This window comes from Aptenodytes forsteri, unplaced genomic scaffold, assembly GCF_000699145.1.
Source record: "Aptenodytes forsteri isolate BGI_AS27 unplaced genomic scaffold, ASM69914v1 Scaffold72, whole genome shotgun sequence".
Taxonomy (NCBI): Eukaryota; Metazoa; Chordata; class Aves; order Sphenisciformes; family Spheniscidae; genus Aptenodytes; species Aptenodytes forsteri.
Window position 1 is genome coordinate 7,754,031 of NW_008796193.1, and position 13,337 is coordinate 7,767,367.

Below are 13,337 nucleotides of genomic sequence, written 5' to 3' on the forward strand. Positions count from 1 at the left end.
TCTCTCTTTTTTCCCCCCCCCCCCCCCCCCCCCCCCCCCCCCATGGTGAACTGGCATACAGCACTGGAGTAAAATAAGTTTCAGATGATTTTATATTTCGGGTTTAAATATCCTGTGCAGAACTATACTACCGTGAAGATTTCCATGCCAGGGATCTTAAAATTCTCTTTCCCATTCCTCATCTTCACGTTTCCTTATTTTAATGTTCAGTCACACAACATTTCTCTTTTGTTAGTTTTTTCCATATTTCTGCCTAGTAAATGTCACATTCACTGTATGTTTCCAGTGGAGCAGAAATTAGCGTGACTGGTTGAACTGCAATTCCTATAAAGTTTTATTATGCCAAAACATCAGGAAACCATGTTAGCTCCTTAAAATCTCAGTGCAATTTTAACTGTAGATTGGCTACTGTAAAAAGACTGTAAATTCTGTATCTGCCAATGCACTTCCTTATCAATTTACTCATAAAAGCACATATATTCAAGTAGATCCTTATTCACACCTCCTAAAAGGCTGAAGAAAAAGGAGAGGTTAAACTCTGCTCTCAGTGATAATTACAATGGAATGACTCCACATTTAGACTGCTGTAACTGCCCTTATTAAAATACAAAGAAAATTTCACTTTATAACTACGGTGTTGGGCTACATCTACACCACATCATGCAGCTTTTAGAGACCCTGTGCCAACTCCAAGGAGTATGAGCTTGGCTCTGCAAACCAGGACAGCTAACGCCTACCCAAGGCGGGGAGATGCAGGATGCTACGAGTGTGGGCTTTCACACACTTTGGTATCAGTTCTGGTATGGCTGCCTTGGGGTCTCTGCACTGATGGTGTGCAGGATGGTAAAGTTTCTCCTCCAGACGTTGGCATTTCTTTGGCCAAAACACCAAGATGCTTATGTACAATGTTTTGTACCCTGTCATATCCAGCCTGGGCAGACAGTTCAGCAATGTTTTGAGAATCCATGCTCCACTGCCGGTTGATATCTATCAGGCAATCTTGTTTTCCCCCTAGTTGTCTTGTTATTTTATTGTTTAAACCTTCCCTTTTATGTGTTCTGGACATGAACAGACACAGTGGGTCTGAACCAAAGTATGCTCAGCTCAGTACACCACCTCCTGCCACGGCCAGTAACAAATCCTTAGACAAAGGGGTCAAGAGCAGGACAAGTTCTTATTGCAGTAACTTCCCTGTTACCTTCTCACAGCTTCCCATCTGCCTTAACAGCCAGTCTGTATAGTGCTAACAGAGCTTTGCATCATCACTGCCTACAGAAATGACCACACTGCAAATCATCCAGACTATTTGCCAACTGGTTTCCTCTCAGCCAGGACCAGATTAGCAACTGAACAGCACAAGAAAGTGAAATGGGACATTGTGTAATGGAGGTGCTTCACAGGAATCTGAAGGAACCAGACCCAGCAAGTCTTTGAGCTGAGACTGCCTACGGCTCAGGGGGTATGAACTCTTCTGAACTGTGCTTTGCTGTCTGGAACGCGGAATGACTGCATAAAATGCAAGACATTTCACATGACAAGAAAAATTCAGATAAAAGAGCAGAAGAGGCCCAAACCAAAACTGCAGATCCAAACTCACCCGAATTACTGCATTTCCGAAATCTGTATTTTGGAATTGATTTCCTCAAGTCACAGGATCTGAAAACCACTCCCTTTTTTGTATTCAGAACATTGAACTGGTTTGTCCATCTTGGATCTTACTACCAAGTGCAGCCTTAACCTTGCAAGCAGAATCTTATGGCTGCTCTGGCTCTTGGTGTGTTCTCATCTACTTTATAACATTGTAATTTTTATTCTTTCATCTTGCTTCTTCCTTCTTTGATGTTCACCCTCTCCATCACTGCACACTAACCCTTTGTCTCACAGAAGAAATATAATTTATCAGAACAGGAGAAAAGTCATATAATAATAATAAAAAAAGTAATTACATTATCTTTTCAGAAAGTAATTGCAAGTAGTCATTCAAGTTAATTTCTATTCACATTTTTTTCTTTCCTCTAAAGTCTCTTCCTTGTACAGCCATCACAGGAACATGCAATGCTCTCTACTCATGGATATTAAGTGTCTTCTAAACATTTATGCACAAAGACTCAGAACACACCATTTTACAGTGTCATATAACATAATTAAGTAGAAATGGCAATAAACCCCAGACCATCTGAATTCCGGTTCCTCAGTGTTACCACTAGGCCATGGCTGAGCAACATTTGAAAAAACAAAGAGGTCCAACCAATGAACAATTTAACATATAAAAAGCTTGTGTAGGACAACACAATGATACTCTTCCCTTCAAGACAGTAAACTGCTGAAAGAAGTTAAGTTGATGGTTCAAAACATGTTCATGCTTTGGCCCTTGAGGGAAACTGGAAATAAACATTATTTGCACTGTGCACCAGTAAAAGATCCAACCAGTCAACTCAAAGGTTGCCTTGCCAACACTGCCGTGGGAGCAATTTTTGCTAACAGCGTCTTTGAGAAGGGGAGCCATATGTGTGTATCAGACAGGAGCATTTTGGTGAGATGCGGCAGCACTTTAGGAAATAGTGATGGATGGCACTATGGGATGGAGAGAACATTGTGGGAGTGCAGGAGACAGATGGCCAGAGACCAAATGCTGCATGGGTTGATTTTACCTTTGGGTGGAGCTCTGCGGTTGGAAAGACCTTGCAATGTGAATCGCTTTCTAGCAAGCGCTGTGCGCTCAAGGTTAAGGCTGGTGGAAGCATCAACTAGGAGAGAGAGGGAGAGGGAAGAGAAATAAGGAAGGAAGGGTCAGCTGTTCAGCTTATGGGAAAGGAAAGGTTAGCACTGGATGACAACTTAAAATAAATAAATAAATTTTGCTTCAGTTCAAGCCTGAGCAAGAGGTAATCAATTAGAAAGGTGACATGAGGTCAGGGTGATTAAACCAGCTGAGCCAAACAGAGCCCCTGGGTTGAGTTTGGCTCACTGAGTTTTAATGGAGAAAAACAACAACAAAACAAAACCAAAGAAAAACAGGTGAAGGGATGTAGCTCTCATCAAAGGAAAATACAGTTTAGCAGCAAGCTCATTAAAAAGGGTCTAGTGCCTTTTACTACGAAAATACATCATTGTGGTTGGAACAGCAAGGTTGTAGGGAAAAATAAGAGAAGCCTTGCAGTGCAGGACATGTACAGACAGCCAGTGTTGCGAGCAGTCCCACTTCTGCTATCCAGTACTAGCACTGAAGAGTCTGCCATCATCAGCCCTGTGGCTGATATGCTCTCAGCCTTACCCGCTGAAGTCTTTCTAACAGCCTCCAAAGCTGGCATATAGTCATGCATTTGATCTCATGATTTGCTGGGATGTAAGGAGTGCCATGCCAGCGAAGCTTACATGCCAGGCTCCTACATGAATAAGCCAGTCATGCCGCCTGACAGTCGCATAAGTCACAGATGGATCTAGGTCCTGAGACTCTGGGTTTGAAAGATACTCAGTTACTTGCACTGCAGGAAAGAGGTGGACCTAGATCAAACCCCCAGATCCATGCATTCCTGCCGAATTCTGCATCTTCCCCTTTCTTTGCATGGGCAGGTAGCACACAGAAGGTTTATGGCAATAGAGCAGGAGAAAAGCCATGTGTTGGCTGCCTGGTTCTGTGCCTTAGGATTTAACCACTAGCTTTCTCCTCCTCTTTATTTCATACGCTGCCAAGTGAAAATCATTAGAGGCACAAATGAACACCAGAAATACAAAGGGAACATGAAGAGACAGTGAATCCCACACTGACGGACAAGCAACAGACAAACAAGCTGTGCTTCCAAAGGAAAGCGCATCCCATCACTTCCTGATTTGCAGCCAAGATAATCCAGCATCCGAGGTGCCTGCATGCATAGGTGGGTGAGAGATGAACAGATTTTAACAATACAGAAGTATTATGTCGGTGTGGTTCAGCTCCTTCCAGCCAGTGGCCTGATGCCAGCTTTGGGCCAGGCAGGTGCATCTGGTGAGGAACTGCTACGGAGCAGCATTTTCAGCTGTGGGGCTGCCCACAGGTGCACTGGGAAGCATTTGACTTTCAGACTGCTTGTGTTGGCCTAAGAGCCATTCCCTGCCATGGCTGCTCCCACTTCCAGGCAATCTTTGTAAAGATACTGTAGCTTATAAAGAATCCAGAAACTGGTATACAAAATATATTTACTTTCTGTTTGTGTACAGCAAAAAAATCCATAGTATTTGATTATCACAGAGTCATGCGGCAAGTACAACAGTGCATGTGTATAGGGGGAAGGTTTATATGCTAGTTCTTTAGCTATGCAATTATACCACTTCACTGACAGACCCCTTAGGATTTCACAAGTCCCCACAGCTTCCCAGCACCAGCCAATTATTAGAGACTGGTCTCTAAAGACATGTTGTCTCCACTTGAGTCATTTCAAACCTTTTCCTTTGTTCTGCAGGTGTACCAAATAACCCTGGAAACCATTTCCAAACATAATGAGGAATAGGTCCTGATGGGCAACAGGTTGAACGTGAGCCGGCAATGCACACTTGTGGCAAAGGCGGCCAATATCGTCCTGGGCTGCATTAGGCAGAACCTTGCCAGCAGGTCTGGGGAGGTGATGATTCCCCTCTATTCAGCACAAGTGAGTCAAACCTGGAGCGCTGTGACCTGTCCTGGGCTCCCCGGTACGAGAGAGACATGGACATACTTGAGTGAATCCAGCGAAAGGCCATGAAGATGATTAAGGGATTGCAGTAGCTGACACGAGGAGAGAGTGGGAGAGCTGGGATTGTTCCGCCTGGAGAAGAAAAGGCTCGGGGGATCTTATCAATGTATATAAATTCCTGATGGGAGCGAGTAAAGAAGATGGAGCCAGACGCTTGTCAGTGGAGCCCAGTGACAGGATGAGAGGCAATGGGCACAAACTGACATATGGGAAATTCCATTTAAAAATAGTAAAAAACTTTTTTTACTGTGAATGTGGTTAAAGAGCGGGACAGCATCCCCAAGGCGATTATGGAGTCTCCACCCCTGGAGATATTCGGAACCCAACTCGACACGGCCCTGAGCAACGTGCTCCAATTGACCCTGCTTTGAGCAGGGCGGTTAGACTAGGTGGTCTCCAGAGGTTCCTGCAGGACTCGGCTCCCATATAGCTTCAAGTCAGTGAATCTACCAATCAGGTCCACACAAAATACTGTTTTATATGTAGATAACTCAATTACAGGCACTCATCCATAAGAATAATGAAACTGAAATAGCTTGCCAGTAGTGCCCTCCTCCTCTGTACTAGAAAGAATACAGTATTTTAAAATAATCTGCGTTCCGATTAACTACATAGATACCGAGAGTCAGTAGGTGGCACAAAAGAGCCAGGTTTGGCAGAGAACCAGACCATCCTGCTCGGGTGCTGCAGGCTAGCGCAGCCGTGCCCTCCCCAGGGGGCCGCAGCACGATTCCGCTGCACCTCCGAACGCAGGACCTAACCGTACATTTTTAAGACGAGTGCAGCCCCTGCGGAGTCCCAGCTAGAGGCTCTGGTGCCTCACAGGGACACAAAGTTTCGGTGGGACACCTAGAGCCGGATAGCTCCTCCGCTGGCTCTCTGCGCAGCGTCTTTTGCAGCCCAGGATGCACACGCACACCCTGAATCCCCCGAGAGAAGTGACTCGCTGCTCGGCTCCGCGGGAGCAGCCGCATGCCGGAGGATGAGGAGGCCCTCGGCCCAGCTAGCAGGAGCTGCAGAGAGCGCCCTGAGGAACTGGGCATGGGAGAGAAGGCGGAAGAATGAAAATCGGCATATAGGGTGATGATCCCAGTTCCCACACTCTCGTGTAAGCTGGACCAGTTATAAAACTCCAATAATTTTCCTGGAAATTTTTTTTTAAACAGGGTTTATGAATTTCAAATGAAAGTCTGCTTACCAACTTTTTTTTTTATTTTTAAAAATCGTATTTTCTAAAAGGAAATTTTTACTGAAACAGGTTTTTAATTAATAAAATCTGATTTTTTTAATGAAGAATCTATAACTTTCTCCCCAGAATGAAAAGTTATTGCAATGAAAAATTTTTTGGTGAATAGCCTATTTTTCAAAGAAAAAAATATTCAACATTTTTTTACCATCTCTATTTTTAAAGGGGCCTACTGTTACTTTAAGCCTGATTTTGACATTCATCTCTTAAGACCTCGCAATTTTCTTTTTTATATTATTAGAAAAGTCATTGCTTTAACATTTCAAAATACTACCTAAAAGAGAAACTGATGTTGAAAGATTTTCTGTTCCTGCTACTGCCTCATGACATTCAGTTTCTTTTTAGTGTTCATTTTAACCTACATTGTACAGAACACATCTATTATATTTATGGCTTCAGATAATGGAGGGACTTTCAGTGATCGCATGTGTGTTTATTTACTATACACTAGAGGGGAACCTATACACAGAGGAGGCAAAAAAAATCTCTTCAACATAAAGCAAGGAAATTTGTTAACAAAGTCCATTGACAATCTAAAAATTAAATATGGCTAGAAACCAATTTAGCCATGATATAGAAGGTTAAAATACACATACTATCCCCCCCCGAAATTCTATTTTTAAAAAACACAAGTTGTATAAAGAGCGCTGTAATGCATCAAAACTCAGACTTAAAAAATCCTAAACCGGTAACACTTTTTGGTGTTCAAGAAGTATCACCATACAGTCACTCAGCTTTGTAGCACTCTTTTTTTGATGTTGAGTTTAAACAACGTACATTTAAAGTATCCTCATCAAACTCTAGAAATTAGTGTGCAAAAATAAAAATATTACCCTTTGGAAGCAAAAAGCTCTGTGTCAGAACTCCTACCTCTCTTTTGTCTGGAGCTGGGACTGGAATTCCTGTTTTTGTTGTTAGATGCTTCCACGTTTGATGTCTCAGATTTGTTTTCATATATACTTGACGACTTCCTGCTATACCTTTGGACAAAAGAAATACAGAAATAGTTACATTCCTGCTTAATACCTAACCGAGCACTAAGCATTCTTTCTTACCCTCAGATATGGAAGCCTAAGGACAGGTTTTAAAATTGTGTGCACTATAAATTCTGCATCTGTGTAGGCAGGTATGGTGGAAAAAGCCATTCTAGCCCGCGCCTCCTTTCCATACCACACAGTAAGGGATGTCCTTAGTGAGAGCTGAGAAGGGAAAAATGGAAGAACAAACTGGTTAAGTCTGCACAAGCTCTTCTTGCAAGTGCAACAGATTTGGAAGGAAGGGGTAGGAAACCAGGTTAGAAAAGAGGACCCCAGTTTTCCATCCTTTGCAGCATAAGTATATTCGACTCCAGGAGAGAAATGGGTACTGGATGGTCATGTAGAGGTCATACCATGCTTAGAGGAACATTCCACTGGCTCCAGGATCTCCCAACTTCTGTTTCTTCTGCTCTTTGAAAACATTCATCCAAGTGGGATATCCCTATCTACAGCTGAACCACAGACGAGGGGAACCGTCTTGCCAGATTTGCACAGGTACCGGCCCTTACCGGTCTGTAATGGGAATGACCCCCCTGCCCCAGGTTTGTAGGGCATTCGAGCTGCAAGATTTTCTTATCCTCATTGTTTTGCAAATGTCTGGTGGTTTAATTTGAGTGTTTGACTGTTATCCTTGGCAGACTGAATGTTCCACACATTTCATCTACACACCCGACATACTCTTTCCCAAAATGCTCATTATTAACATGTATCAGCAATTACACTGCTGTTTACAATTAACATATGAACTGTTATACTTAACATTCATAGGGTTTGTCTTGCTGTATCATTAAAAACTTAAAAACATTTGGAATACTAGAGATCTGTGAATTCCTTTTATAACTACAAGGCAGCCTGGGACTCATTGCTTTGTGTTTGAACCTCTGACCTGTTTCTGATGGAACCTTAACAGGGGCCTCTGTTACCTCCTGTACTAAATCAAAATGTGATTTTACAGCCTGATGTCAGGTCCAAAATGGGGCTCAAAATAAATACGGGAACAAATCCAAAGCACACTCACATTTCCTTATTCTTTTTTCTCTGTTCCTTCCCAGCTAGGCTGAGATAACTGTGAAACATGCAGCTGACAGAGTTAAAGATTTACAGCTGTGAGAAAGACACCAAGAAAACACACGAGCTTCTCTGAAACAGCATCTGCAGTAAAACTCCAAGTGTTTGTGTGTATCTATGTGCACAGGATATTTTTACATGGATGTATGACTGAATCGGTCATTTCCAAGAAAGCAGATAGTTAAGCAGTTAGAACATAGTCTATTTAAGTTTCATATTTTTAAAGAGATTAGAAAACAATACAAAGGGATCAGTTCGTTATCACTGAAATGCAGCAGCCATCCCTTGAGAGAGATACAGCAGCAACAGATACCACAAGGCATCTCATTTTAGGATTAAACACTGAAACTTTGGGGAAGAATTTACAGAGAGATAATTTAAATAGATTGAACAGGACTTAGGGACATTCAGTAACCGCCTGCATTAAGGGCACCGGCTCTAAGTGTCTCTTTTGCAGACACCTCAGCTCCAGTCCTGAGTCAGCCCAGCCCTGCCTTACCTCATGGAATTGCAGCCCCAAGCGCTGCGACGGCATATAAACAAGTAAAGGAGATAGTCTTTGAACTGTCATTGAACAGATATGGCTCAGGGACAGGAGAGTGTCCTGCAAACAGATTTCCCCAATGTCACAGTACAGGTTTGACAACTCCCAATAAACAGTAGAGTCACTGTTACACATGGGCAACCCAGGAGAGGATGTCTATTGGTTAGATAAAACCTCAATAATTAATTGGCCTCCAACCACTGGCAGAGCACTGATGATGCTGGTTGCTTTTTAACTAATACTGTCTATCACTGGCTTACTTATAGCGCCTTTCACAACTGGGGCTGCTCAGTCATGTCAGTCATAAAGACAGACTACACCCATGTGGGTGGCTATCACAAAGTCTAGCTTCCTCCTTCCTCTCCTTGCCTCCACCCAGCATCCCAAAACAGGCTGCAGAAGAGGCTCCACAGCCTGAGAATTCTGGATCCACTACGTCACATCAGCCAGTGCAAAGACACCTTGTGCTGCAATTTCCCTGTCCTTGCTTCTCTCTGAGACACATATTACAGAGGATCAAGGTGGCCTCAGTTTATAGTAGCCAATAGGACACTCTGTACTCTTTGTTCCATTCATGAAAGCCCGGGGCTTTGTTCTTTCATGAAGACTTACCATACTCTTCCTCACCCTATAATAACCCAGCATTTGGAGCAGAAGTATGTAACCTCTCCTTCTCTGGCATAGTTGGCAGAGTGAGGACAAGCAGCACTTAATTTTTCCTTTGGTTTAATCCACTCTAGGACAAATAGCTAATCACATGGCCTTTCTTCCTGGAGTTAATTAATTTTCTGTTGACATATTTTGTCTATAATTTCTGCTCTGAAAATTCTCACTTTAAGAGCTTTATAAGAGGGACATACATCTGGATTGATTTGAAACATTTTTGTGATTGCATTTCGTATTTCACTAGAATAATTTTCTCCTATCCCCAAGGTGGTTTTGCTGAAAGATTTTCACCCTTAAACCTTTTCAGATTAAACCTTAAACAAAGCAAATGTAACCAAGCCTAGAGAAAATATGGTGCAGGATTAAGAGCACTGCGTCTGTTTAAAATTTCTTGCATTGAGTTGTACAACTCTCAAAGGCTGGCTGTGTTACCTGGGATCTCTTGGTTTCATTGATCCTGCTAAAATTTTATAGTGATATGCCATGCCAACTTGCATTAAACTTGCCCAGCAATTGGGTCATTACAAAAATTTGCTGACAGCTCCATTTAACGTCCTAGAAATGTTCCAATACATTTTGTCTAAACTTGAGTTAATCCGGAGCATATGGTTCTTTTGCAAAACCAAATTATCATCTTTGAAATGAATTCTGCATTGTGATTTTTAGTTTCCCCATGAACAAAACCTTTATCTGCATTTACATGTCTTTAAAGAATTTGAAGACAATCGAAGTGCGTACCCAGGAAGCTAAACACAGAAAACGAAGAATTTAGGTACTGCAAAAGCACAAAGGCAAGACAAAACATGGCCCTGATATGCCATGATAGCTGTGGTTACCTGCTTGCATTGGAGGAATCCATTGGTGCATGGTATACACTCTCGGTGATTCTTTGGTGCAGTTGACTTGCTTCTGTTAAAGAAAAAGTAAAAAGAAATTGCTTCAAATTGTTGCTTCCTTGTTTGCATAGAAGGTGGGCAAGAGAGAGAAATAGGAGAGGAGAGATTTTGACTGCTGCTGCAATCAAAATGGAATACTCATGCTTGAAGAGAAAGGCATATGGTGTCTTAAAGGCTGAAAACTTAGCTCACCCAAACAGCTCTTCTACCCAGATTTTTTCAATGCAGAAGAAATTTCTTCCCCTACCACCTTCTCTTTCCTCTGTACCTCTTCCTAGCTCACTGCACAACTTGGATCTTGGGAATGGACATATTGGCGTTTTTCCCAGAATACAAGTTTTGCGGCTCACAGCTTTTTCTGGATTTAGCAACACATGTACATCAGTCCTTTTGCACACGCAGACATCCAGTACAAAATATCCCCATCCCTCTGAAGAATGCTTTTGCTCAGCATCCTGGACGAACAGCAATAATAAAATGTGATTCAGATGCCATTTGTTCACTCTTTTTGCATAGCTGCAAGGTAGCAACAGACTCATTTGTATCTGTGTCCAGTAGCTGCTGGGTGGAGAAAGATAGTAAGAAAGATGCTGACAACCTGGTTTTCAGGGCCAGGAAAGTCAGGCATTATTAACATGTATCAGCAATTACATTGCTGTTTACAATTAGCATTCTTCAGACACTGAGAAGCGAGGAGGCAATGGAAGGAGCTGCTTTCAAACTCTCAGATAGCTGAGATCCTGGGGCTATTTCACTCTGGAAGAAGATGAAGCTCCAGTCAATGAGAGGAGAACAGACAAAGGGACAGGGGCAGCACTGGAAGATTAAACTTGAAGTCTTTTGTGGGTGGGAATGCTGGGAGAAAGGAGAACTCTGAGTGGGGAGTCAGAAGTAGCTCCATTCCTGGTTTTGGCAACAGATTCACAGCCTTGCACATACCTCTTAAGCCGCATCCATAATTCCTTTGCCTGCACGAGACAATTATGCTCTTTGGGATCGACGGATCAAGGCGTTACCCAAAGCCTTGTTAGCATTCCATGCTCACTGCAGTATACGATAGGGGGTGTGTATACACTAAGTGTTTGGACACTAATGACTCATATGTTATGCTATTTATCACATACTTTTGGCCACCTTCTTTGCCCTTTACTCACTCATTCATCTCAGCTGGTTCCTTCCAGCATTCCAACCCCCTGTGCAACTCCTAACAAGTCATTAAAAACAGCCCAGGCAAACAAATGTCTCCCTCTTCCTTCTCTCATTACAACGCACAGTTGGAGAAATATCCAGTCTTGGATTAAGCATGAATTAAGGCCTCTTCTTTCATGAGTCACTGGAAATAGAAACAACCGTTTAAAACCACAGGTCAAAGCATTTGCTTCCTGCTGTCAGTATTGTAATAAGGGCTTTGATTCATGTGATCATTTGGGAAAAGGCAATGGAAGAGTTGCAATAGCATATAAGATACAATTTCTGCCCTCTGGCTGCTGTTCTGCTGGATTCACAGTGAAGTAAAGCTTGACTTTGCTCATAGAGTCATGAAAGTCATCCTTAGAAGTTCTCAAGACCAGATTGGATAAAGTCTTGAGTAACCTGGTTTGACCAACAACTGACTCTGTTTTGAGCAGGATGTTGGACTATGATGTTCTGAGGTCCCTTGAAACCTGAAATATTCTAGGATCTTATGATCTTAAGACAAAACAATAAAGAATATCAAAATATAAATCTTTTCAAAAACTTTCAGTCTTGATTCCTGCATAGTTTTCTCTGGAAAATGCATAGTAACTCTAGCATATAGGTCTTGTATGCTACAAAGATTTCACAAATGCTCATCTGGGTGACATACAAGCTTCATTTTCTTTGCCTAGAAATACACATGGAGGATTAGCACTCTATCCTATTAAACACATACATTTTCTCCATAAGCTACTCTTCTCTTCTGTGATAGCCTAAGTAAAGCCAGCTTTTATACTTCAGAAGTAAATATTACAAACCGTATCAGAGAGTCCCTAGATCAAGTCCTGAAACTGCACTGATAAGAATCTTGACTTCTTTCCTCAGCAGCTCCTGCTGAACCCACCACAATGAAATTCAGAATGAAAAGAAGAAAGGATGAAGACAAGAATAGTAACAAAAGACCTGAGTAGTAAGCATTGTAAATAAGTGTATTGTTATGGATTGGATTAAATTGCTGAGGCTAATGTGCATAGTTGTTTCCCTCCACTTAAGGAGGTTGTAAGAACTCATTGTCTTTGTGAAACAGACAATTAAAATAAAGGTGACCTCTAAAGTTAAAGCACAGGCATAGGTTTCCACCTGGGACAAAGTCTGCTTAGGAATCTGAAGGATGTGGGTGGAGAGGCTTTGCTTGCATTGCTTTAAAGAGAGGTGTGTGTGTGAGAGAAGCAAGGTGACAGGTCAAGGTGAGAAGCAACGCCAGGGCACAGGAAAAGTCTGTATTGGACACAGCTATGTTTTTTTGTCCTAAGAGCCTGAAAAATGGCTTTTAGGACTCTGTACGTTCTTGTTCATAAACAGAATAGTATCTCAGATAGTAAGAGAACATAGTGATGAAAGCTATCTGGAAGAACCTAACTGAATTTTGTCTGTCTTGGGTTCAATATCTTACATAAAAAGGGTGTAATTATTTTAGGTAATTATGTGTGTACTAATCATTCATGTGTTGAGCATGTCACAAGTCACCTTCATAGTGACATCTCTGTGAGAGAGGAAAATGTCATTAACCATGTTTTACAGGGAGGTCACTAAGATAAAAAGATGGGATAACTGACTGACATTTAAAACATAAGGCAGGCGACTAGATTTAAAATAAAAACCCTCAAAAACCACACAAAGCAAAACAAGCAATAGGACCGAAAGGAACAGTTGCTGTGTCTGGTCATGTATGTAGAAGGAGATCTTTTGTGTCAGGTCATGTGAGAAGGCACAGAGTGAAGACTGGGATCCCATCTCCTCACATGCTGATGTAAATGGATGTTTCTAGGGTTGCGGCTTGAGAGGGAGAACAGAGGAAAATCATGTTCCTCCGAATAACTGTGAATGCAGTAATTATTCATGACGTTTCTAAAGTTCTAAGAAATTTTCTTTGATCAGGACAAGCATTTAAATCCCAGCAATGCTGCAACCACCCAACTGATCCTCGCACAGAAG

At 42.1% G+C, this 13,337-nt stretch overlaps 1 protein-coding gene across 1 annotated transcript in view; it reads right to left on the reverse strand.

The window, feature by feature from the left end:
• The window catches only part of MCF2L2 (MCF.2 cell line derived transforming sequence-like 2), a 173,640-nt gene that overhangs the window by 11,430 nt on the left and 148,873 nt on the right, over nt 1-13,337 (reverse strand). The window contains exons 25-27 of the mRNA XM_009288057.1: nt 10,107-10,179; nt 6,826-6,935; nt 2,652-2,747 (exon numbers count right to left, since the gene is read on the reverse strand). Coding sequence (XP_009286332.1) covers nt 2,652-2,747; nt 6,826-6,935; nt 10,107-10,179 — 279 coding nt within the window. The remainder of the gene's footprint in view (nt 1-2,651; nt 2,748-6,825; nt 6,936-10,106; nt 10,180-13,337) is intronic.